General features: G+C 39.0%; 2 protein-coding genes across 2 annotated transcripts; one reads left to right on the top strand and one right to left on the bottom strand.

Moving 5' to 3' along the window:
- Positions 1-786: 786 nt before the first annotated feature.
- LOC113666149 (vitellogenin) lies at positions 787-17,170 on the top strand. The gene is made up of 27 exons (XM_027181909.2): positions 787-874; positions 1,243-1,257; positions 1,974-2,119; positions 2,517-2,813; positions 3,399-3,575; positions 4,036-4,196; positions 4,555-4,598; positions 5,028-5,128; positions 5,504-5,661; positions 6,134-6,302; positions 6,517-6,666; positions 7,025-7,219; positions 7,651-7,892; positions 8,509-8,600; positions 9,017-9,141; positions 9,743-10,000; positions 10,635-10,782; positions 11,063-11,294; positions 11,378-11,560; positions 12,111-12,210; positions 12,779-12,986; positions 13,481-13,764; positions 13,868-14,123; positions 14,639-14,766; positions 15,244-15,474; positions 16,040-16,227; positions 16,931-17,170. Exons 1-26 carry the CDS (start codon positions 832-834, stop codon positions 16,223-16,225), a joined length of 4,329 nt encoding a protein of 1,442 aa, XP_027037710.2. The 5' UTR covers positions 787-831; the 3' UTR covers positions 16,226-16,227; positions 16,931-17,170.
- Positions 17,171-24,632: 7,462 nt separating this feature from the next.
- LOC149037691 (adenosine receptor A2b-like) lies at positions 24,633-26,045 on the bottom strand. The gene has a single exon (XM_089187004.1). It carries the CDS (start codon positions 25,839-25,841, stop codon positions 24,867-24,869), a length of 975 nt encoding a protein of 324 aa, XP_089043130.1. The 5' UTR covers positions 25,842-26,045; the 3' UTR covers positions 24,633-24,866.
- Positions 26,046-26,873: the final 828 nt, after the last annotated feature.

Here is a 26,873-nt window from a genome sequence, read left to right as displayed (position 1 = left end):
TCCTCCGCCTGCCTAAAGTTTAGTGAAGACTGGGATATAATTTGAAATTCGGTCCGTTTATATCATCTACATGACGTTTTTAAACAATTTAGACTCAGTAACTTCCATTCAGAGGATGCTGAAGAAGCACACTTTATCAAACTAAAAGTACCGAGGATATGACAGGTTATAAGATCAGTCATGGGTACAAAGGTTATACAAACAATTTTTTTTTTACTTTAGTAAACTAGTGCACAAAATAATCTCCCCTCTTGTGTAACTTCCGTCATTTTACTCAAAATTCATACAATTTGAAACCATTCCACAAAAACACTGGGTCACCTGCAAACTCTGAGAGAAGCTCTCAAAATTTGACTCCTAAAATTCAGAGATGAACGCTGAGGACCAACAACGACTTAGTACATTCTTCATGGCGGTTGAAAGTTGTTTTCAAATTCTCTTCTGTCTAGTTTACGATATCGAACAAGAAAAGCAACTTCTCGAATGAAACGCCATGGCTATGGGTTAGCGTATGTTATGACTGCTCAGAAAAACTAGCCTGTTAAGGGGTTCGTGAACCACCGGGTAGAGCGAACGTTGAATCCAATTTAGAACTGTTGTGGCTACTTTGTAACGTTTGCTATTCTTCTGTCCCAAATGACTAGCAAAAATATGATTAGTGGGTGTCTTATTGGCAAAAAAGCCCTCAAGTTCAAACGTGCAAAGGGTACTCTGATGTTTTGGCTATCACTTTCAACGTGTGCAAGCGTACACCTACATAAACTATAAAAGCTGACTTCATTGCCATATTCGTCACTGCGACGGAAGTTGCTGCGAGCAAAGCCTTGCACTATGAATGCGTTTGTGGTGATTCTCCTTGCGCTTGGCGCAGTTTGTAAGTACAAACAAGTTTTATTACTTTTTTCCTTTATTATCTTTCTTCCAATTTTTCATCATGTTCAGAAAACCTTCCAGCACTTGCTCTTGATGAGCTGAATAAACTATTCTCGCATCAAAGGAGACCGCAGTATAAAACATAAGAAAAAAGTAAAACTATTTAGAGGTTCAAATTAACAGTGAAGAAGAATGAATCGTTAATGATGGTGAAGATTGACGCAGTTTGGCCGACAATTATTGGCCATTCTTCCAGCTCAAGATACGTAAATTGTTATGTACAGCTCACAGTAATTCTTTCAGTTTCCGTAACAGTATCACTTGTGACTCATTCATGTCTCTCTTTTTTTTCCCTTCTGTCTCTTTTAGCTTCAATGCCCATAGGTAAGAGAGAGAGTTCTGTGTTAATCGTACCTTATATTTATTTAAAATTGGTTAATACAAATAAGATAAAACGAACTTAGGTGGGTCGCATGCAAGGGTACTGATCTTGACTAGAACTTTGATTTAAATTTGGATGTGACATCACTCACTTCATTTCATTTGTATACTTACGTATGGGGTCATTTTTCAATCAGATTTTTTCTGAAATATTTCATGCTTTCGACAAGGTTTGTAACAAGCATGTAGCTTATTATTCTCTTTGCGGAAAAAAGTTGTAAATGTTTTAAAAATATTATCTGATTGTTTTCAAAACAGCGTCAGTTAGTTTCATTTGTCTTTGATGCAGGAGGTAGAGAGTTTTCTCCCATACAACAAAAAAAATTCATCCAGTTTGCTCCTGTATTAGCCCATGCCACTTAGGTAAAATACTTTTGATTGAAGATGGTTTATTTTTGAGGGGCTAAAACGAACTGAAAGCAGTTACAATGGTTTTCAGAGGGAGCCAATTAAAACTTAAGAGCAAATTTCACTTGACCGGCCACAAGCTATGGAAAACGAATGTGTCCAAGTCGCGTATTTTTTTGCATCTGATTAGTTGGGCTGCATGAAGCAAACCTGACGGGTGAGATCAGTCACAAAGCATTAGCGAAGCAAAACCAACTCAATATAAAAATATGTCGAGAACCCTTCATTTGATAGCTTTGTATCTTCTTCAGCTTTCGAAAAGGGAAAGCGTTACACTTACAACTACCAAACTGATGTATACCATGCCATACCCGGCGGATCAACGAAGACCCTCGGACTCAGAGCGAGGTGTCAGGCTCATGTGGCTGTGCTGAAGAAAACCGAGCTTCAACTAACCGTGAGAGATTTTTTCCTAATATCACTTTGCATAGAAAGAAAAATTAAGTTTGAACTGAAGTTTCGCTTCTCTTTGATCCACATTGGCTGTTTTCACGACAAATCAAAGATTTTATTTTCAGCATTTCATAGAACATAGGTTAAAAGTCCCAACTGATTTAGCACAAGTATATTTTTTTATCTGTGTTTTGTCTGCCTTTAGTGATTTATAACTGAAATTCATAATATAAATTGACTTAAGACACGCCTTTCGGAGGATAAGGTTATTAAGAAGGGACTACCTGAACAGGGTAAATTCATTGCAAACGGGTCCATTAAAATCAACTATGGATGAGGTATTTGAGGGGTCAAATGATGGACTGAAGGCTACAACACTTACCTTATTGTGGTCTCCTCAGTTGGCAAACATTCAAGTTGCAGAAGTGGAAGGAAACCTTCAGGGCCCAAAACAACAACATGAGACAGCAGCTGACCCCAAGATCGTGAAAAAAATGCAAGATTTCCTCGCCCTACCCGTGAGACTTGCATTTAAGTCACAAGATGGCAGTATCAAACAAGTCTATGCAGATCCTCAGGACCAGGAATGGTCGCTGAACATTAAACGTGGGCTCGCAAACCTTTTCCAGGTGTCACCGCGACAACAACGTAAATCACAACAAGAGAAAAATGGCAAACGATTTGTTACTCAACTTGAGGTTAGAAGTTACATGACAGGACGGATAATGCATGCACTGTAAGTACCTCCCGTTGTTCCATACAAAGCCTTAGAAAAGTTTTCTAAGGCTTTGTATGGGACAACGGGAGGTACTTACAGTCCACGCGTTTTTCCGTCCTGTCATGTTATAACTTATATCAACGCTTTTTTTCTGTGATCTGACCACCTATCTGATCTTCTATTCCTTTTCATCTATGCGAGTTTAAAGGGTCAAGTTTCGTATCAAAGTATGAATAAATAAGGTAAAGATATGCTACAAAATAATGATCATGATTGTCTATATGCTTTGTCAATGTACCTCTCCAGTTTGACATATCCATATTTCGAGTAAGGAAGAAACAGCAACAAAGGTCACAAAATTTTTTTGAGAATGATTTGCTGAAAATCATCGCTCATCAACTTGGAAAACAACTTGGAAAACAAGAATGACAGTTATACAAGATCCCGTAGCGACATGTTTCTGAGATTGTGGCAAACTTGGTTAGAAGAAAAACGTTCTCTACTATCTGGTTCGCCAGTAAATTTGTTAGGCGAAAAATCTCTCACCTCTTTCTCCTGTCTTTAGACCACTGCAGTCGGTTATTGCCAGGTCTCTTACGTAATTCAATGTGAAAATTGCCAAGCGGGACAGAAGGAGCAAGTAACAAAGGTTACCAAAGTCATCAACTACCATAAATGCCGACACCGACCGGAATTTAGTCAGAGTAATTTTTATGGAAGACAATGCGACGGATGCCGACTGGTAAGAGACTCATACTCGGTTGAGACGTTTCCTATCAAAAGTACCCTCTTAGAAAATTAGGCTTTTCAATTGAAAAACATATTTCTTTACCTTTGCGAATTATCTAAGGGGGGAAAGGTTGCGATATTTAAAGTTGTCTTCCGGAATCGTTGAAGATTGTCGTTGTGGAGAGGTGCCTTAATACGTCAGGGTAAGTGGACACCAAATGGGCGAAGAATATTCCAAAAGGAATTAAGGATGGCGAAGGACGAAGAAGATTTAAAATAATAAAGTTAAACAGTTATGGTGCTATACGAAGGAGTGACTGAAAATCATGAAAGTTGAGAGGAGTAATAACGGATTGGTCAATGATTTGCCACTCCTGCTCCTGTGATACTTTTGTAGAGAATTATGCCATCCTGAAATGGCACACCTTAACAGAAGAAGGCCTCATACTATGTTGATATTTCTTTCCTTGCAGAGCTTGGGTAATGTGCCATACCACCAGTCAGCTGGTCAGATCGAACTTATCCTGAGTGGAAATGAGAAAGACGGTTACACCATCAAAAGAGCTGAAGCTATAGAGCAACATGTAGTCACACCATTCAGTCAAGCCGGAGGACAGCTGACTGCCTCAGCAAGGTACAGTCCCAGTAACGATATCCATCACAGTGTTGAAACTACATTTCATCATAGAAAATCACTTGAGCTTAAAGAAGTCCTTACTAACAATTTTTGGTCGAGGAAGGCTTGGAATTGAAGAACATTAATAAAGTATGAGTAAGTATGCAACCGCATCGTTGTTGCAGGATATATGTTGGCTGAGTTGCTCTTGCCTTATTTTATATATTAGTGAAAAGATGTAGTTTAAACTGCTTTCAGTCTGGGTTTGTGCAGGTTTAAAAATTGTTCTTCAGAGATCCATTAGATCTTGTTCAATATTTCAAACTTCAATGTTTTCACTACTGACAATGGCATTAAATTTTTTTCTTGCAAACAGACAACGTTTGGAGTTAAATAAAATATCTGACGCTGGACAGGCATGTGAGTATTAGGACAATTCGCATCCTTCTTTCACTAAATGATCACTCGCTGTCGAGAAAATAAAAATTAAGATTTAAGGAAATCTTCACCTGGGATTACTATTTGATTTCACGCTCAGTTCTCAGAAACAATATTGGCATGAACATTGATTCAATTCATGGCAAAACGGCGAAGTAAGAAGCGAGTTAGTCATTTTGTTCTGTGTCTTTTTACCTTGTGTAGTGCAAACTACCCTCCCTTTTTAGGAGATTGCAGAACATTAGCTTTATAGGATAGAGAGACACAAAAGATCATAGAGGAAACAAAAAATGGTAATGATGGAAGAGACTGAAAGGGATTGAAAGTTACGAATTTAAAAAGTGGGCTCAATTTTGCCAGGAAACACAAACTGTGATTTAGCTCCGTTTTTTTTTTCTTTGCTCCAAGCAGCTGAAAAACTTACCAGGACTATAAGCCATCGATTTGCTGTTGAGAATCCCGAGCGACGAGCCCGCGGGAACGCTAAATGTCAGCAGGAAACTGCTAGACAGGTAACACTCGTGTCAGTTAGTAGTACTCCTTCGCTTTTCACATCGAATTTAACCCCTTTTAAACCAATCAAAAGTTGGAAAAGCTCAATTTTTTTCTGGTGAAAAGATCTTCGATGTGCAACCAAGTATCTTTTATTTGGCACGCACCGCGCTGTAGAGGATTTCTGTGAGACCAGAGGTTGGTAAAAGACAACTCCACAAACATGAAACACAAGTCTGAATTTGATTGTCCCGGTGGTGTTCGGATGCATGAATGTGTATGGGCAACCAAAGCATTATAGCAAAGAGTTTCAGTCAGCTCGACATGATTACCTGATGATTTTTTTTTAATAATTCTCAAGTAGACGTAACATACCATAACATACTCGCTTGCAGGCGAAAAATGCTGCCGACGAAATGTGCAAAGCCATCAAACAGAGGGACGGAGCAGCTGAGATGTTTGCTAACTTGGTACAGCAGCTGAAAAAGTGCAACCAAGACACAGCCGAGAAACTTGCTGATAACATGTTAGCCCGGCAAGACGCATCTGAGAGGTAAATTAGTTAATATACTTATGTGTTTTATTGGGATACCTTATCAAGAGTTCAGACGACTTAATAAGAAAGACTTACCCAACTTTTAGCTTCAAAACCAATATAGAAAGAATAAGAGACATTGTAAATTTTGAGCTCGGTAAAGAAATGGAGAAAGATGCTTTTCTTCTAGACGAAAAACATCGACACTGCTGATCCTAGTTATATGCAGGACGCGGGTCATATGAACTTCGTAATAGACCTCGCTCACTGTAGAGTCTCAGTGGTAGATCATCGGAGCGCGGAATCTGAAGGTCTGAGGTTCGATTTCTCATGGGGACTCAGAATTTTTTCTTTATCCCACGCTCGTGACAAGACGAAAAGCATCTTTCAATAAGATGGTTTGAAAATTTGGAATTTCAATCTTCCTTTATCTACAGTCTTTTATAACATCAATTTTTAAGGTTTAACGTTTGGAAAATTTGTTTATTAGAAAATATTGCATTGATGCTCTCTCCTCTGTGGGAACCCGTGAGGCTTTTCAAGTTCTAAAGAAAAAGATCCAAGAGAAGAAAATCAATAAGGCAGAAGAACTCAAACAAGTGTTCTTGGGAATGTCATCTGCTCCACGACCCTCCGCTGACCACATAAGAGTTACCTGGGTAAGACTACAGCTCATAAGTATGACACAACCTTCACAGAACAAATTATGGCGATCGATTTACTGCTATAAATTGCGGCTTTTTTTTGTCACGTCTTCAAGGACGAAGTTATGGTGTTTCAAAAATATTTTAATTCCCTGTCCATTGATAGTCTGTAGCGGTTTTTTTTAACTCAAAGATCAGAATAAGAAGATCGTCTTTTTGGCTGTTTTAGGAACTGTGCGAGCACGCTGAAGTTAAAAAGGATATGTCAGCTCGTCGTCAGTGCATGCTCACATTCGGGGCCTTGCTACGTAAGATACGTCAAAGACCCAGTCTCCAACAGGACACCAAAACTAAGGCTGCTTGTGAGGAGTATACAAAGGTAATGCAATCTTGGCCTAGGTGTCATGCTATAACATGTCCTTCCCCTGTCAATAGTGGACTTCAATATTAATGATTGTTGATCGAAAAATGGGCACTTTTAGAGAGAGATTATTTGATTTGCCACATGATGCTACATTTGCCACATGATACTAAGGAAATTTCAACTGTAATAAACCTCTAAGCAACCGACCCAAGCCATAACTTTCCTGCATTCATAATTTTGTCCATCTATACCAGCATATGATCTCCATGCAACAAAATTGTTAGCTTCAGCAACAACCATCTCAAAGATATCACAGTTGTGTTTAAAACCGGAGATAATTGCTGTTCTTTCAACCGTTACTTTATCTAAACAGAAGATACTAGATCGTCTTGCTGGTAAAACGACCGAACAAGAGAAAGTAATGTATATCAAAGCTATTGGAAACTCAGCGAGCCTTCAAGCACAACCAGCCCTGCAAAAGATTCTTAAGGACCGTGATGAGCCCCTCTACATCAGGGTGGAATGTGTTTGGGCTCATAGGCACATCATCCGTCAGGCCAGGCAAATTGTAAGTAATATGGGTCCTTAGGATTACACAATTTAGAAAAACAAAAAGTGTTGCCACGATACTTTACGTCGGCCATATTGGACTGGTTTTGCAACAAAAAGTGAGGTGGTAAAGCACGCTATTTTGACCATGATTGAGGACGTGAGTACAGCACCGAAGACGCCTAGAGGGAGTGATTTGCCATAGCAATTCGATATGAAGGGAAATGATGTCACCTCAGATGAAAAAATGTTTTTTTTTCTCAATTATCTATGTTCCTAATGTGAGTACATACACTTTCTTTTGGCAACACTGTAACAAAAACCCATTCTCTTGGCGTCTTTGGGAAGACGAAAAATCTTTGAGACAGCCATGTGCTAATGTATTTTTGCAGTCAAATGGACAACTTATAACGGTTGATTTTACTTTGAAACCCTTGGTTTTTATTCTAGGCTACTCCATCGCTGATTTCTACCTTTGCTGATGCGAGAGAAAGCCCTGAACTGCGCATGGCCGCTTTCATTTTGATGCTGAACTCAGGACCTAACTTTGCAACGCTGCAGGCTCTCGCCAATATCGTGAAAAGGGAGATCACTAATGCTGCCCCATGCCCTCGCAGCAACCAAGTAGCATCATTTGTTAGAGCTCATCTAGCAGCTTTGGCCTATCAGAACAATGTCTTGACAAAGCGAAGGTACTGAGTCACTTTTTACATAAAAATATTTTGAAAAGCAACAAGCTAAAAGACGAAAACAATAGGGGTTGAGCACTTGAGCTCGTCTGGCAAGCACCTGATGAAACAGTCTATAACGAGATTTTTTTGAATGCGGTAACTTAGAACGAGAACATTATTCATAGCTCGTCTATCAAATTTCCATTTTTTAAGGAAAAAAGCAAAACTCGATCTGCGTCTTTGAAATTTTAGGTAAACTAAAACTAAACTTGGGTTGAAAATAATTAGGAACATTTCCTTCAAGGGCGACCGACAAAAGATACTTTAAACGTTGTTTGCCCTTAACAGAGAGAGTGTTGTGACAATTTGCAAATTCTGCTCAGGGTAAAGTATGAAGAATTGATAACAATATTTCTTTAGAGCAGTTCGAAGATTGCCCAAGATTGTCCAGCCTTCCAAAATTTTAACGAAATGGATACGCAACTAGGAATTAAGCTTACTCATCCAGCCGTGATGAGAAATATTTAAAGATTCCGCCCTTCGCTTTTTTTTATTATAGCAGACGGTTAAAAAACTGACGTCAAATTGTTCTCTCGAAATATGCGCAGTCTGTAAGAACCGCTTATTATAATTTCAGGTGTATGCAGGCTCGCTTGGCTCTACGTCTCATGCCAAAGATGAGCTTTGGTCTTGGATACTCTAAAGGAATTCGATGGGCACAATATTCAGGTAAGGTAACAAGGGCAACGAAAACTGAACATGCGTTTGATTCAGACAAAGACCTAATCAGTTGACGGGTGGGATTTGGTACAGACCTGAGACCGCTGAATTTAAAAGTGCTATCTTTGAGTCATATAGTTCGTACTTCCTAAAAAATCTAAAATAAATTTTTCATTATCGTCGGTAATCTACGCTATTCACCTACATCCTTAATCATTCGCCTTTCGTTTTGTCTGTCGATGCTCCTCAGTGTCTGTCTACTCGGCGACTGAAAATGTTGCGATTACCATCTCCTCGAATAGCGATGTATCCGTCGATTTATCGTTTTGAGGTGTCCATAAAATGCGCGATGTATCAGGTTTCCATGTCGATAGGCTTTTTGATTTGAAATAATCCCGGTTCTCGTCCTTCATCTTTAAAAACAGAGAAATTCCAAGCAGGATTCGAGTTGGAGGCAAACAAAATTAATGTTCCTGACAGCATGCTGCCACGAAACCTCAACACACAGATCCGACTGCACGTGTTAGGATACCAAATTAGTGCGTTGGAGGTAACTCCTGTCATAAGTATACGTCAATTACGCCGTATCGACCTCATTATTGTCCTATTAGCCCTTAGGTCATGACTGCACAATGTCTTGGTAACGGACTTCATCATGCAGCATCATAGTATCAAATGTATTGACGTTCTGGTAGCTCATCAACCTTCTCCGAATCGTTTCAATAACGAACTGCTAAAAAGCTGAACTGAAGAAACATATGCTAAGCCCTCTTTCTTTCGATAGAGAAACCCTTTGCACCACACTCCACTTCATAAAATTTTGGTGCTCTGTAGCTGTCAGTGACATGGTTACACATCAGGGTCTCATCATGCACGTCAAAGCCTTAACTGAACACTCCTATGTATTCAGAATTAGCTTGGGAATGTCCCATTTTTTTTATTTGGTGCCGCAAAAAAACGGTAAATCATAACGAAAATTTACTTAACTTACAGGTTTAGTGTAGTTTATCGTCTAGAAAGATATGGAGTTTTCTAGACCATTAAAGAACTTGAAAAAAAATTCTAGATTACTTTTAAAACTAAATTGAAAATTTCAGCAAGTTATCAAAGTGAATACCTTCTGATTAATTTTTTATTTCTTCTTCGCGAAGTTTGGCGCTCGAATCGAAAACATGGACGGCGTTATTGAGCAGGTAATTTCCGAAGTTCGAAAACGTCACAAACGATCTCTGTGGGGAAGAATCAGCTCCTTGTTCGAAAGTGAGAGCTCGGAAGATGATAGTTCAGGGGAAGACAGTTCTGAAAATGGATTATTAGGAGACATGATATCAGAAGACAACTCAACAATAATTCGTCCTGCTACTCGTCCTAGTTCACGGCCAACAAAAACTCCCAGTCACGACCAAAAGGTAACCAAACCTGACCATGTTTATCTCTCTCACTCCCAATAGAGACCAGTGTATAAATTATCATTGCAATTTCAAGACACAAAAACAGACTGTAAATGACAATTCACTATTCAAGTAAGTGATATTGCCTCCATAGGTCAACATAATCTCCGCGCGATCCATCACGCTAGAATTGTGCTGGGAAAGTAAGCTTATAACCTTTCAGATCGTAGAAATGAAAGGGCTAAATGCCACACTATTTGAAGTAAAACAGATTTGGCTTCGTTCAATTAAGCCAGAAAAGGAAATTTTTGTTTTGAATATGAGGTAATGTACATTCAACACAAAATATGAAGCATGCGGCACCGAGTGTTTTTCCCGCTCTACAACTCTTTTAAGCCACTCACTCATTCATGAAAATTTCAAAGAAACAAAACGGCCCTTCTCTGTCAGCTAATTGAGGAAAGTAGTTTGGTTTTGCCACGGGTATAGATTTAGATCTCTCACCTAGATTCCCTGACTCTGTTAACGTCGCGAAAACTGAAATTACATTACTTATTTCAGATGTGGCACTTACATTAGAGAAAAAAAATTGAAAGAAGGCAAATCAAATTGAAATGAAACTTACTAAATAGACAGTTGATATCATTTATAGAATCGTCAACAAGTCTCAGTTTTCATGAAGTTGTTTGGAGACGAGGTGAAGTACATGGAAATCAGGCAAGAAGATATCAAACAGTTTTCACAAGATGTCGCAGACCTTTTGCTGGGAAAGAAAGATCGAATTGAATACGCTGACAAAAGTGAGTTAAAAAAATAAATAACAGTTATTATCATCATTATTCATTGGTCAAATTTTCTCACTTTTAATTAGCTGCGGCCAAAAAATTTGCACTATCATTATTTTCAGAAGACCATAACTTCAGAAATGTAGAGGCGTCAAATATCAATTCAAATTGCTTCCTTTGAGTTTTTTTTTTCACCAAAATGACCTTAGTAGTCTATTTAAGCTGAACACAGTTTTACAAGCGCGAAGATGTTTTGGTATAGTTCATCAAGTTTTCATTTGCTTTCATTTCACAGCAATCGTGGTCACATCGAAAGGAATTGAAATGAAGCAATCTCTTGAAAAAGCCTTCCTAGCCAACAGTGCGCGCCGTGTGGTGCCAACATTAGCAGGAATCTCACTTGACTTCCAACACCGAACTGCAGCGGTCGCCAAGGTTACCGTTGCCGCCAACATTAACGTTGAGCCATCCATCGGCCGTTTACCACAGCTCCAGGCATTTACTGCTACCACAGAGATAAAACCAATGTACTGAATACAATTTCGTTGTCATGTCACGGCTGTTTTATTTTGCGACCTCTTCAATTTTTGGTCACAATTCTTTTTTGCAGCATTGACGCCCATGAACAAGCACAAGTCGGTATCCACACTCCTTTCCTGCGCATGGGAGTGCGAATGAAAGCTGCTGCGCATTCTGACACAGAACATAAGGCTAATGCTAATTATGCAGCCGGTCAAGGGTACTCAATGACTTACCACGTACCTCAGGAACAACGTGATATCTTGAATATACAGTAAGTGTGGAGCCTTGAGATCATGGGAAAGACAGGACATAGCAGAAAGTGAACAGACAATTGTGGGGTAACAAGGAAGAACTTTTTAGCGCTCAATAGCCCCCTATACCTTTCCATGAATTAAGTTCTGTCGCTTAAAATCAATTAAATATTTATTTTGAATTCTCCATTTTTTGTTATAACCGCAATGCATGATCAATGCAAAGTTGTGAAGGCAATATTTTCAGTATAAAATGATAAGAATGCACATTTCAATATTTTCTTGATGGACAATGAAGTCGATGGAACGCCGTGCTTTGTGGTTAAAAGTATCAGAATAAGTTGGAGTGTATAATACACAAAATACTTAAAGAATAACATTGCACCACATCGGACTCGTTTCGAAACAAATTTTATCCCCTTTCACAAATATCACTACACTTTCAATCAAAAATTTTTTGAAAATGAAGCAATTTATCGGCTGAGATATATTTGTTTTGATGCAAAACCACGTTCTTCCGATTAGCAAGGACAATTATATGGTAACCACTACGACTGATTTAATTTTCAGGTCAGATACATATGGATTTGTGGCGAAAAAACATCCAGAGAGCTGTCGGGAAGAGGAGAAGCAATTTCGTTTTGATTTTAAGACGCCACATCTTAAACAGGTAAAAAATAGTTGCAGCTCGATTGTTGAGGGCTTACGGAGTCAGGATGGAAAATTCAACACAATGTCAAGTATGCCAATGCGAACTTCAAGCGCGGGAAACCACGCGGGCCGCTAGTTTTAGTCTTTTGCTGATTGGCTGAGAGTGCAAGATCTCTGGACCAATTCCAGTGCACAAGGAAGCAAACCCAATGCAATTCGAGATTACTTTAAATACAACAAAAGGATTATTTTGCTGGAGATGTTTTCACTGTTTGGCGCGGAGTTAGCCAGTAAAAGCTTTCTTTCTCTCATGTTTCGATACACTGAGAGGGAAGGTCTATATCTAGATTGGGTAGTCCATTGTATTCCATTGTTTAATTAGCACACGGCTTCTCATAGATTGAATAGAGAATAAAGGGAAGTTATCAATCTATATTTGACTACCGAGAAAACGAAGATGATTTGTGATCAAACTCAAGAGTTGTCAGAATGTACAGTTAATGTGAGTGAAAATATATGAAATTCGTATCATGGGCGTAAGAAAAAAAAAGTAATGCATTCAATTTCTTTACGTTTCTCTCTTTCAGGTTCAGAAGACTTGCAAAGGACAAGATTTGTTTGGAGTTCAGATTTGCGCTGAAGGGCGAGTCCCAGATCTTCCCTCTTTGAGGCTTCAACAAGTTCCAGTCCTCCCAACAGCTGCGCTGACTCAGCTTCGCGTTTCCATGGCACCAGCCGTAGACAAACCAACCGCTGTACAGTTCACGGGTCTGGTCACCCCAAAAAGTGAAAAAGGTAATTTACCGAAAAAAAATGACAGTACTCTGAATTTTTTGTCAGGAATTCATACAGGAAATCATTACGCATTGATTCTGTGATAATTTTATTGCTGGCTTTTTTATCTCCTAATGTCACGGTCCAGGAGGATGTCCTGGTCTCAAATTTAGTGCGCAGGATCTGAAGCTAGAGCTTCTAGATCAAGCCCAAGCCAGCATCACTCTATTGTATTTTTGAGTGGGACATTTTAGTCTCGCAAAGGTTCTCTCCATCTACGAGTGTAATGGTTATAAGTAAATTTCCAAGTAAAGCTTAAGTACACCACAATGGGGGTTAGCCTGCGGTGGACAACCATCTCCTTCTAGGTGGATGACTAATTTTCCAATGCAAATGAACTTTGGCGTCAAAGAGAAGGTCGCTTTTTGTTGAGGTCGGCCTGCTAATCATCCGTGAAATTATGTACTCAGAAAGGATGAGCAATGTAATGATAATCAATTTAATTTACTTTAAAGTCCCTACAGCATGGCAAGTTGAAGGTTTCATCGATGCTTCCTCGAAAACCGCCCGTCGTCGAATCCCTTACAGGATGACCCTCGACAAAGCAACATACCAGATGATGATCCATGTAGGAAATATCCAGGCCAAAGGATATGAAGATGGAATGGCGAAAATTACCGTAGGTCGCAGGGAAATGAAACTAGAATTTGGAAGACAAAAACTTCGATATCAGGTTTCCGCATCTTGGCAGGTTCAAGATCAAGGAAAAACCGCGCGCCTGATGCTGCAGTGGACAGAAGTAAGCACGAATTCTTTAGTTCCCGGAGAAGATTAACACTTAGCTCATTTTTTTAATTGCTTCTCAAGATTTATTAACTGAGTATTCTTTCCATGATTTTTAGGTTCCACAGCAGTGGAAGACCTTCTTCTACAACTGGGAGCCACAGTTATGGTATTTCCTTCAACAGTTTGCTTGGGTCAGGCGTCCAGAACAATCCAAAAACCAAGTAGAAGTTGAATTTTTTCTTACTTCGCCCATGACTGCTTCGCTGAGGATGAGAACTCCAGACGCTATTGCTGAGAGAACTGGCCTTAGCCTACCAGTGAGAGTGGATCGTTTCCCATCCTCTTTACAAGAAATCAAGAACTACTTCTATGGTGAGATCATCATTTAAGATTGAGGGTTTTCGTGTTTTAATAGTTCTATTAGAGAGAGAATATTGCATTATCTGCCTTGCGTGGTTTTGAAAGGAATTACGGGAACTTAAAATTTATCTTATTTTAAATCTTTGTGAATCAGATTTTTTTAAACAGAGGTTAAGACGACTAGTAGTCTCAGCAAAATATGTATACCTTGGTGAAAACAAAGCCAGAAATTGACTTCGAGACCATTTATCGTTGCTTTGGGCACGGGAAAGGATGGGTGTGTAGCTTTCTGTTGAGATAAGGTTGAGCTTCCCTGAAGACATTTTGAAGTTTTTTTCTTTAATGAAAGTTGTGATGAATAAAAAACAGACAAATAAGTTGCACGATAACCATGGACAACCATTACCACAATGACAACAGTAAATGTTATTACATTCCATTCGAACTTTATCTCCTAGTCTTGGCTGAAAACCTACAAGTCACGAGTCATTATTGTTCATCTCGACGTTTTATATTTTATCTTTTAGCCAAGTGTGAGGTCCAAAAAGACAGCATTAGAGTGTTTGACCAACTTCAGTACAAGTACAACATCAAGGGCGGTTGTCCTTATACTCTTGCTAAGGAACATAGGAAAGACAAGCAACCTAGAATTCAGGTAAGATTGGGTTTGTGGAGAAAAAAACCTCAGGCCTATTTGATAATATTATCCGGTGTCCAGACCAATTAATAATAAATAAAATACCCTCGGATGCTCCGGCATCATGCCATCTTGGTGTTCTAAGCTTTTGGGTATTGTATGACGTGGGCTAAGCGTGTAAGGAAAGGCTCAAGTTTTCAGATATACTTTAGCTAATTGAAGATATTTTAGTATTTACGATTTTCAACTCTCGCATTTTATGTCAACATATTTTACCATTTCACGTCGTAACTTCGCATTTGTGGAATTCACAGTATATTCCCTACCCTGACAAGATTCAATGTTTCCCTTCCGTGGGTAACCAATATATCCCTTTTATTTGCCTCATGGGAGTAGAGGGGCTAGGTGGATAGCCTGGCTTACGTTCGACTCAAACTGTTCGTATCAAAATTTATTCCAAAATTAATCGATGACTCTACTCTTCTGGCCCATCAGGTCTCTGTGAAAATTGACAAACAAGGTCAAAAGACCCTGATAGCAATTATCCGCCAGTCATCTCAACAACAAGACCAGGAATCAGTTGTAGTTAAACCAGACGGCACCACTTTGATTGACGGCCAGAAACTCGATTGTTCTCAGAAGGCTTGTAAATCAAAACTGGGTGGGGCTTCTGTCCGTAAGACACATAGGGCTGATGGGAAGACTCAGGTTGAGCTGTTGACAAAGGTAGGAGGTATTTCTTACCAAATAATGCAGGTGATTTGAGCCGACGTTTCACACTTTCAGAAATAACAGTAGTGATCTTGCTTTTGTCTCTATTTTAAAAATTAAGCGATTTTTTCGCTCTTTTTTTGCCTTTAAGATAAGTTTTGGTACAAATATTCATAATAGCATGTAACGATTATCAATTAGTGGTATATATCACTATGATATTAACAGGGATTTTATTTTATATTCACAAGGTGCTTATTCTTCTAAACGAGTAGGGGAACTACTGTTCTTGAATTTGATTTAATCTACAGAAATATGATATCGGGTAAACTTTAACAATGTTCCCACTGCTTCTGCCGTTTCAGAAGAAGATTATTTTATAAGTGAGCGCGCTGAAGCAGATAGTCTTGGAAAGAAAGAAGAGCACAGTTTCCCTTAGCTTGAACAAATTTTAAGCAAACGCCGAACGAAACCACACAACAAATTTTGTTCGACCTTCTTCGTAATTAAAACACTTTTCCTTTGTGAGTTACATAATATTATGCTGATTGTATCTCTGTGGTCTTGCAACTTCTCTTAGTTGGGTCTACATGCTACCATGGATCAAGATCAGCAGATCCGCCTGTACGCCTCGCCTTTTCTGCGCAGCCGCGTTCGTGGTTTGTGCGGTGACGCTGATGGTGAACAATGGAATGAGTACAGAGACCCCAAGGACAAAGTGCAGCAGCTTGACCAGTTCATCAAGTCCTGGCAAGAAAAGTGCTGAAGGTGATGATAGCTCATCGTTTTTTTGCTTTTTTGTTTTTTTCATTAAGCCGATTTGATAAATGGAAACGTAATTTAGAAATGGTACATCTGATAGCTCAGTAACGATTCCTCCAAAGCCCAGTCGCGACCGCAAAATCGGACGGGGTGTGGTTGTCAAAGGATGACGTAAATTTTTCTTCATTGATGGCTTGTCACAAATGTTCAACATCTCTATTTAGGCATTTGTTTCTTTTCCACGATGGAAACTCAGAATCTGGGGAAACACTCTCTTTCTTCCTGCCTTGGTGTTTCTTTCTGTACTTTAGTTTTGTTCAAAAGTTCTTGGAATAATACACCCACTATTGATTTTAAAGTAACACTGGCTCAGTATGCAAAAATAAACTCTATTTCCGAGGATAAGAACTCATTTGCTCTTTATTTCAATAATCCGTAAGCATGGATGATACATCGCAGCCTGAAAGCTAATTAAATATGTATAACCCACTCTACAATCCTGAAATTATAGGTGTATGTTGTGACGGTAAAATAAGGCAACATGCATGTATTGATTTGATAGAAGCACGACAACAAAACACAAAATCTAGCAGATTTGCCCACCCCACTCCCCCATTCTCTTAGTCAGGTAGTTCCAGCTTCCGAGGCGTTCAGGCCTTTACGACAATACATCAAGAATCTAACTTTGATTTATCTGATTTCCTCGCAGAGACACTGAAGAACCAAAACCTAAAGACTCAGACCAACCTGAACGGAAACGGCTTCGCTTTTTTAATAATTTAATTTCTTCAATTTTTTTTTCGCTTAGATGTAGTTTTAGATTTTAAATTTGTTTCATCAGGACTACAAACAGAACGTTAGGAAAAAAGGTTCTTTCTTTTTCATTAACTTCGTTTTTGGGATTCTATGTTTGGGTGATGGGTTATTTTAAATAAATTTACAGCATTCATTCCGGTGTTGTTTTGATCTTTCTTCTCTTTATGTTCTTATTGAAGACTATGCACCTTTGATGTTTGGTGACCACACCTGGCAGAACCATGCTATAAACCATCTCCAATAGAGTCAAACGTTTTATCTGAGCGTGTCACGAAGGCAAATAGATAACACTGGAAAAATACTTAATGTCCTCGAATGATTAAGAACCCTATAACGAAATCCCAAGGCCTTTACCTTGGCTGGTTGAAACCATAGCCTAAGTCAGATTACATTTACACAAGAGGCCCAGTAATAAGAAACTCCTTGATGTTCACGATCGCACTAATTTAAGAATAAATTCTCTTCAGAAACACATAGCCCCCACCCCCTTACCCCACAGCAACAACTATACACTGGAGTTCAGTTCCCACTCTCGTTCCTATTTCCTTCAGGTGTGCCCCATTCCCCCTCAACTCTAAGCTCCCTCCTCTCCGCCTCCTCAAAAAATAACAAACAAACAAAAAAACAAACATGCAAACCAACACAAAACGAAGTAAGTCCAAATTGAGAACTCATCAAAAAAAACCCGTAAAACAAATCATAAAAACATAAAATAACAAACAACTTAACAACAACAAAATACGTCCTTTCTCTTAAATTTAATAGAAGCTCTCCAAAGAAGTTCACTTACATCTCCGGTTATCTAGTAAGAGGTTAATAACATAAACTTGTCTCCCTTTGGATTCCACTTCCGGCCGAAAAAAAACATTGACCTCTGTTTACTGAGACCGTGAGCTAAAGGATAATAACACCCTGAACTAATCGGATAATACCCAACATTTGTCATATATGAAACGAGACAGTAAATACGAGAATTCTACGGTTTCGTCGTTATTGAAACCCAACAAAGATATGGATGGACTTTTTACAGGCTCGTCACGTTAATTCGATATTGAACTCCGAAAGAAAAAAAAATGCTTTTTCCGGCTTTAAAATAACTCTAAAAGGCGCAAACTCAAATCTTTTATCGAAGAATAGTGGCTAACACTGAGACAAATTTTTCACTTAACGACTCAAATCCTCTTGGATTGTCGGCTAAATTCTGCATATCTTTTAAAACATACAATAAAACTTCTTATCATCCAACTGCACAAAGTAGAGTACAATTAACGCGCGAATAAGGTACAAATATCGTGCGATATTGTACGGTTATTTGGACAGTTGGTTATTATGTAATGTAAAGCCTGTTTAACCAGTCGGCTGCGTGTGCTACGCTTCTCCATCCGCTTTGCTTTTCCCGCCTATGAGAAATGAACAGAAAGGCTCAGCAGAAAAAAAAAAAAAAAAAAGCAGTTGCATAATAAATAACTTATTAGACGTTTTGATGCGTAGTATCGCCAATCATTTTTACTCGTTGTTTGCATTTTGACTCGCCCTACAGGCTCGTCGAAATACGGCACAACTGGAAAAAAAATAATCAGCCGTATCACTCACCAAAACGTCTACTGAGATATATTTATCCGCAGATAAAATCATTAACAACCAATATCATGTTTTAGTCATGCAGTAAATGACAGAAAGGGGGAGAGTCTCAGCGCTCGAATCGAGGCTGTTTAGAAGCAACGTGTCATGAACAACATCACCTCGTTTTGTTCGCTTTGTGTGTGATACAGAAAAATTGTTACAAAAGGCCTAAGTGTTGCTCACTCTGTTTTCGTTCTGCTTAAACACACTTGTGAAACCCAAACAGGTGAAAAAAATTGTCCTTAATTGCATCCTGGGTTTCCGTTTGGACGTGATCAAGCTATTAATATTACTGGCCTAAGATTCCCTCGTTGTTCTACTTAGCAGGATCATCCCTCAGGATGATAAAAGGGTTTCCGAGAGGAAAGAAAAATGAAATTACCGTCGAGTTTTCAGTTTCATGTATAGCTCTTAAAAGCCCCTTCCTAATTGTGTCATTTTTTTTGAAGAACCTTTTCCCTGCTCTTTCTTTGAAATAATCTAAATAAAGCGAATTTCTCTTGGATTGTTACGAAGAGCCAACATTCAAGTACTTTTCTATTCATTTTCTCAGCCTTCCGCCTGTTCATTAAAACAGACAATACACTTGTACTGGAGTGAAAATCAAAGAACAATAGCAAGCTGTTTCGTTGTAGTCATGTCCCATAAAACACAGTTAAGTGAGGGACAAGGAAGGATTTGCTCTGCTCAACACGCGGTCCGAATCAATATGCCAAACGCTACATCACCTTTTAGTGGTTTTGAATTTTTTTCAAAAAATCACACAAATATCACTTCTGGCGTTTATTCTGTGTTAGCAATAAGCGCTGCTTTGAATATCTTTACTTTTCCTCTCGCAATTTTACTGAATAGTCTGGTAATAGTTGCCGTAAAAACAAAGCGACGTCTGCGTACAAAATCCAACATCTCGCTGGCTTGCTTGGCAACAACAGATTTTACTGTAGGACTGATTGTTCAACCGTTGGTCATAACCAATTTCAGCTTATTCTTCATAGGTGGCATCCCTCAAACCGTGACCTGTACTTTTGTTTGGGTATCCAGCGCTGTTGGCCAAACATGCACTGCAGCTTCCCTTCTCCACTTGTTGTTAATGAGCGGGGAACGTTATCTAGCGATCAAACACCCCTTCGCCTACGAAAATGGCCTTGTAACTGAAGCCCGTATTATTACTGCATCCGGTATGGCCTGGATATGCGCAGCGATTGTCTATGGCATCAAAATCAGCTTCCTTCCAGGAATAATAGTTGTTTTTATCTCAGCCGTAATATCCACTGTAGTTTATTGTCATGTTGTCATATACAAAGAAGTTCGTCGCAACACACAGCAAATCATCGCTAACCAAGTTTCTTTCGCAGTGAAGGAAAAGTTACTCAAGAATAAGAGAGCTTTTAACACAACTGTCGTGATAGTTTTGACACTTTTCCTTTGTTACATTCCGACTTGGATTTGGCTAATTCTTTTCATTTCCTTCAATGGAGAAAACTCCTCTGACGTAAGACAAGTCGCTTTCTTCCCTATTATTTTTCTACTTGCGCTAAATTCGTCGATAAACCCACTCATCTACACTGCAAGAATCAGACACTTTCGCGTAGCTTTCTTTCAGATGTTAACAAGAGAAACCCTTGCTCAAGCTGAGAAACTTGAAAAGAAGATGTTTGGAGCAAATCGTGTGGGAGTTGCATGAACTGATACACAAGAGGAGTGAGAAAATGAGAGCAATTAAGAAAATCAATGGAAGTTTATTAATCTTTCCATGGAAACGAAAGAAACAAAAAACTGTATAAAACCTTATACTGAAAAGCCTTTGCCAGAGGTCTCTATCCTATCCAGGGGCGTAGCCAGGACATTTCAAAGGAGGGGGGGAGGGTCACACTGAGTCAAATAGAGGGTACTCACCAGATTGTCATGTCGACCTTCATGCCGTGCTTAAAAAAGGTTTTCAAAGGGGCGGGGTTTGGTCACGGGCACCTCAGGACCCTCTCCCCCCAATCTACGTCCTTGCTTTCCACATGTGGGTTTATTCGTGCGAAAAATTTGGACTTCGGAGAGGTTGACTTATCATCGTCAGAATTTTTAAGAAAAATGCGAATAGACGTTTTTGCTCGACAAATCAAATATTTATTAAATATTTCTCAGCTTTCTCCAGAATGAAAATCATTGCCCACTGCTCTTGTTTCTAGGAGCAAAAGCCAACATCAAGACAACTTCCCACTTAATTATCTACGTAGATCATCTAAGATTGTCGAATATGCATTTAAAGATACAACTTAACGTTTTCGTCAAAGAAAAGAAATTCATAGGTATCGTAAGTCAAGTATAGTGAGTAATGTTACTTTTGTAAATATTGAAAAATGAAAATTATTCATTAAACAAAAGATCTTCCTCCAAAAAATAACCACCGTAACAATTAAACAACTTCTCATGAAGCTACTTCTCGAGGGAAGTCAGTGGCTTGAAATCCTTTCGTTTCTAAGGTGACTACAATCAAACAATCACCCCAAGAAGCGAGCAGATTACAAGTGTATTGACAGTAAATATTGCAAGGGTGTCTCCCTAAAATCCATACTGTATACTTGCTTGGAAATCACACCTTTAAGTAGATATGATGTGATGCAGGAAACCCTCGGTAAACACGTCATGTATGTCAAAGGTGAGTGCACGTTATTTGCACCCATTAAGAATTAAGATAGTAACAATTTTAATAATTGCAATGCTAAAGATGGTTAAACAACACCAACGAAAATACAAAACAAAACAAGAAAATAATCGGACTTACTAACCAAAGGAGTCTTTTAAAGAGCGGTCTGATCAGCTTGGCTTGAGACACAGATTTTACCTTTTTCTTGTGTGTTGCAAGACTATAATTTCGTGTACTTATACGAAAACCACAGTCTGCCTGATCGGATCTCTTTAACTTCTCGAGTTTTACGGAAGTGAAAGTTCACTCGAGCGAACGGTAGTAATGGCGATTTATAAGGCCTTAATTTGACATAACTTTGAAACACAATTTAGAAAAAACCTATGAAACTCAGTTCCAAAAAAACCACTGAGGAGTATTTCATGTTTATCTTATCTATTGAGCTTTACTCAGGAGATACTGAGTTTCAAACAAGTTATTGGGAAGGCTTAAAAAATCCAATTTTGGTTCGCCATGGTCAAGTCAGCGAAAACCGACCAACTTCAAACTGAGTTTTTGAAAAAGTCAGACGCTCCAATCTAGTCAAACTGACATAGTTACGACGAGGGTGTCGCGAAGAGTTTAACAATCGAAAAACATTTTGCTGCCCACCTTCATCAAAAATTTTTAGCTCTATGAACTTGCCTAAAAAAATTCGACATTTCTAAGTTTGACTGCTGTTTTAAGAGACTCTATGCGCACTTCTGATTACGACTCTAACTCCAACTCCGTCGTAAGTAATAAACCGGCCTTTAGAGGGACAAGTTCAGGTTTACACTTATCTCCTGCTTAAATATAACTAGGTGTTAACAAAACTGATAAAAGCGTCTGTCTGATTGCTGATCTGCAACATGACTTTTGTCATCCATGCAGGGATTTTGTCCAACCAAACTTGCTTCTTTAGGTGTTAACAATTTATTTGGGGCCTTTTAAGGCAGGAATGGATTTGATAGACGTGCAAGTTGAACTGAATATTTTGTGCCACCGATTGAGGATAAGTATAAAATCAGGCGGCATTTTTTGACAATAGCTATTATTTGTATCGTCTCGCAGATAGCTCTATATTATTATTATTAGTATTATTATTATTATTATTATTATTATTATCACGAATCCGTTTTTCCATTGACCTACTTTTCATGCCTTTAGAGTAGATTTGATGGCTCATTTTGAAGTGATTGTTTTGCGTCAGGACTGTCTTCTTTAGCCAATATTAGCAAAGGCAAAGGCCAAAGAAACTGTGGTTCAAAAAGACTAAGGCGTCGTTTTTGGCCGCATTTTCTTTGGCATGAAGCACCCACTCAAGACACCGGGGCAGCTTGCAATGTTGCTAAAGAGTTGGATAGAAAAATTCTGTGTCCGATGGAGAGGAAGGCATTGTCAATGCGGTGGTAACTGGTTTGATTCCAAGCGCTCAGAGTTTTTTTCTTTTTTTTGTCTCATGAAGGACTAAGATACATTATTGTACTTTTTTATCAGGATAAAATACCTTCCATACGAGGTCGCAGCGTAGAAACGAAGGCTCAGCCAAGATTTTGGAGTAATGCAGATTCTGGAACTCCTTTGAAAATTAGGCTCGATGAAGCGTCACGTGTCGAGCTCACGGACGGAAGCGTGTGGAAAACTGGAACCCTCCAAAGCAAATCCTATCATCGAACGATTAGCCCAACACACAACCTGGAACTTTGGAAATGCAGAGACACTTGAGGCACTGGAGTATCGTGCCATTTTGTTTCCAATTCCATGCTTATTCACACAACTTCAGTGGCTAATGGTGAGAACTTTGTTGGCGAATTTGATTTCTTACATTCCAAGAACGAAGGCCGGAGTATTGGAAAATGCAATGTGTTGAGTTCCTTAAGTTCCGTAAAGCGTAAAACCAGCTTAGGGAACTGAAAAGGGTCCGCTGTTCTTCTTTAGTCAGGGTCTTGGTCAAACAATCATTTCTCCACTTACTTCCTAAATTGAATCTTTTTTTGAAAATAGCTTGCTCTTAAAATTCATTTTTAAGACAAATAACTTTCTCCTTCACTTTCTTCATGCGCATGTGGTTTGAAGCTCGTCATTTCAGCTAGCATTGGTGTTATCTTCTTTTCATTCTGGTACCCGTAAATTGAAAAAACCAGTCCCACAGCAAAAAAAAATGTCGTAGCCAAACAAGCGAGCGAGACGTTTGATTTGGAGCGCAGTTGTCGCTTTTGTTTTTACGGCGACTATCATGCACCAGAATGTTCAGCAAAATTGCAAGAGGACAAGTAATGATATTGAGAATGTTGATAACGGTGAACGCACAATAAACTCTGGTGAATATGTTTCTGGACTGAGCAGAAAGACCTTTGTAAACATACCTAGGCACTGAAATGTTTTCTATGTCGGTTTTAACGATTTGACGTTATTTTCATTCTTGCGCGTCATTTGATGTGCTTTTTATTACATCACTGCAATTTAACTGCTTCCTCAAAGAGCTTGTATTGATTCACTTACTGCATAAAGTCGGTGATCTGAGAAGTATTGGGATGTTGGCCTCTAAACTTCTTTTAAATCAGATATCAATACTTTCTTCGAATGACATGGAAGAGGCTGCGGAAGTTTTGCGATAAGTGTATAAGAAAAAGGGATTTCAAGATCTCCGCCAGAAGGGATATTAGTGGGATTCAAAGGAATAAATTCGCAACCACAAGAAAAGGTGATGAAGTCTATGGCACGTTGATTCTTTATGGCCACACTGTGAGCTGAAGGATTCTCCCCTTGCCCCGAATTTAATCGAAATTTGTTGCATGACTAAAACGAAGCCAGTAGCTTTTTTTATTTAGTAATAACACCATCTTATATTTAATGCATAATTTTTATTTTTCAATATTTACAAAAATAACATTACTTACCATACTTGACATTACTTACGATACTGACCTATCAATTTTTTTCTTTGACGAAAACGTTGAATTGTATGTATAAATGCATATTCGGAATTTAGTATACCATCTAAGATGATCTACGTAGATAACTAAGTGGGAAGTTGTCTTAATGCTGGCTTAATGCTGAGAAATACTTCAATCAAAATTTCTAACAATTGATAAATTTGGTGAGCAAAAAAGTCTATTCGCATTTTTCTTAAAAATTCTGACGAAGTTAACTTTTCTAACGAGTAAAACCACAGGTGACCAGTCTCAATTGGGTAGCAAAGACGTTGCGACGGAGAGAAGGGTCTTGTGCTGCCCGTAACTTCCCCCCCCCCCCACCCCCTACGCCATCCTCACCACCCCCTTTGCAAACCTTTTTTAAGTACGGCATAGAGGTCGACATGACAATCTGGTGAGTACCCTCTATTTGACACAGTGTGACCCTCCCCCCTCCTTTGAATTGTCCTGGCCACGCCCCTGGAATAGAGACCTCTGGTAAAGGCTTTTCAGTAGTAAATTTATTCACTTTTTTTTTCTCTCGTTTCCATGGAAAGATTAATGAACTTCCATTCATTCTCTTAATTGCTCTCACTTCCTCACTCCTCTCTTTTGTCCGGTTGTGTATCAGTTTATGCAACTCCCACACAATCAGCTCCAAACATCTTCTTTTCAAGTTCCTCAGCTCGAGCAAGGGTTTTTCTTGTTAACATCTGAAAGAAAGCTACGCGAAAGTGTCTGATTCTTGCAGTGTAGATGAGTGGGTTTATCGACGAATTTAGCAGTACCAGAAATGTAATAGGGAAGGAAGCGATATGTCCTACGTCAGAGGAGTTTTCTCCATTGAAGGAAATTAAAACAATCAGCCAAACGCAAGTCGGAAAATAACAAAGGAAAAGTGTCAAAACTATCACGACAGTTGTGTTAAAGGCTTTCTTATTCTTGAGTAACTTTTCCTTCACTGCTAAAGAAACTTGGTTAGCGATGATTTGCTGTGTGTTGCGACGAACTTCTTTGTATATGACAACATGACAATAAACTACAGTGGAGATAACGGCTGAGATAAAAACAACACTTACTTCTCGAAAGATGCTGGCCTTGATGCCGCAGACAATCGCTGCGCACATCCACGCCAAACCAGATGCCATGATAATACGAGCTTTAGTTACAAGGCCATTTTCGTAGGCGAAGGGGTGTTTGATCGCTAGATAACGTTCCCCGCTCATTAACAACAAGTGGAGAAGCGAAGCTGCAGTGCATGTTTGGCTAACAAGGCTGAATACCCAAACAAAAGTAGAGGTCATGGTTTGAGGGCTGCTACCTGTGAAGAACAAGCTGAAATTGGTTATGACCAACGGTTGAACAATCAGTCCTACAGAAAAATCTGTTGTGGCCAAGCAAGCCAGCGAGATGTTGGATTTAGTGCGAAGACATCGCTTTGTTTTCACGGCAACTATTACCAGACTATTCAGTACAATTGCGAGAGGACAAGTGAAGATATTCAAAGCAGCGCTGATTGCTAACACGGAATAAACGCCAGAAGTGATATTTGCGCGTTTTTTCGAAATAAACTCGAAACCATTAAATTGTGATGTAGCGTTTTGCATGTTGATTCTTTATGGCCGCGTGTGGAGTGGAGCAAATCCTTCCTTGTCTCTCACTTAACTGTGTTTTATGGTGCATGACTACAGCGAAACAACTTGCAATTGTTCTTTGATTTTGGCACCAGTATATTTATATAATGTAAAGGCAGAAGGCTGAGAAGTTGAATGGAAATGTACTTGAATGTTGGCTTTTGCTCTTCGTAACAATCCAAGAGCAATTTGCATTATTAAGATTATTTCAAAGTGGAGGGGAAATGCTTCCCAAAAAATTGACGCAATTAGGAAGGGGCTTTTAAGAGCTACACATGAAACTGAAAATTCGATAGTAATTTCATTTTTCTTTCCTGTCGGAAACCCTTTCATGATAAATTAATCTTTCAACGCGTATACTTGCAATCGAGAATTGCTCGATTGCTATAATACGTTGATAATAGTTCAGGTCACGGTTTGAATCCTGCCACCGATGTGCATCAAGCTGAAATTGGTCATGGTCAAAGGTTGAACAATCAGTCCTACAATTAAATCTGTTGTGGCCAAGCAAGCCAACGAGTTGTTAGATTTTGTGCAGACTCGTCGCTTTGTTATCAAAATAATGAGGAGAATGGCAAAAGGAAAAGATAAAATGTTCAAAGCAGCGCTCACTGCGAACGCAGAATAAAATTTAGAAGATTTATTTGTGAGAGAGGTGATATAGCGTCTGTCATGTTGGTTCTTTAAGCCGTCTGTTTGAATTTATATGCGGAAAACTGGAGAAGAAACAATCCCAGAAGATCTGAGTAGATGAGAGGAAAAGTATTCCGGATGTTGGCCTCCATTCTTCGCAACGCTCTAAAAGTAGTAAGTGCTTTCTTTAAACAATTTTAATGATAATGCAAGACAAAAAGCTTGCCAATGGAATGATGTATTCAAAGATGGCCTTTAAGGGCTAAAACTGACAACTTAATGATAATTTCATTCTGATTTCCTCTCGGAAGACCTTCTTGATTATTTCATTTTCAACGTGTATTGTTGTCAATCGAGAAATACAGGGAATGC

This window comes from Pocillopora damicornis, chromosome 11, assembly GCF_964200805.1.
Source record: "Pocillopora damicornis chromosome 11, jaPocDami1.2, whole genome shotgun sequence".
Taxonomy (NCBI): Eukaryota; Metazoa; Cnidaria; class Anthozoa; order Scleractinia; family Pocilloporidae; genus Pocillopora; species Pocillopora damicornis.
This window is presented reverse-complemented; position numbering and strand designations above follow the sequence as displayed.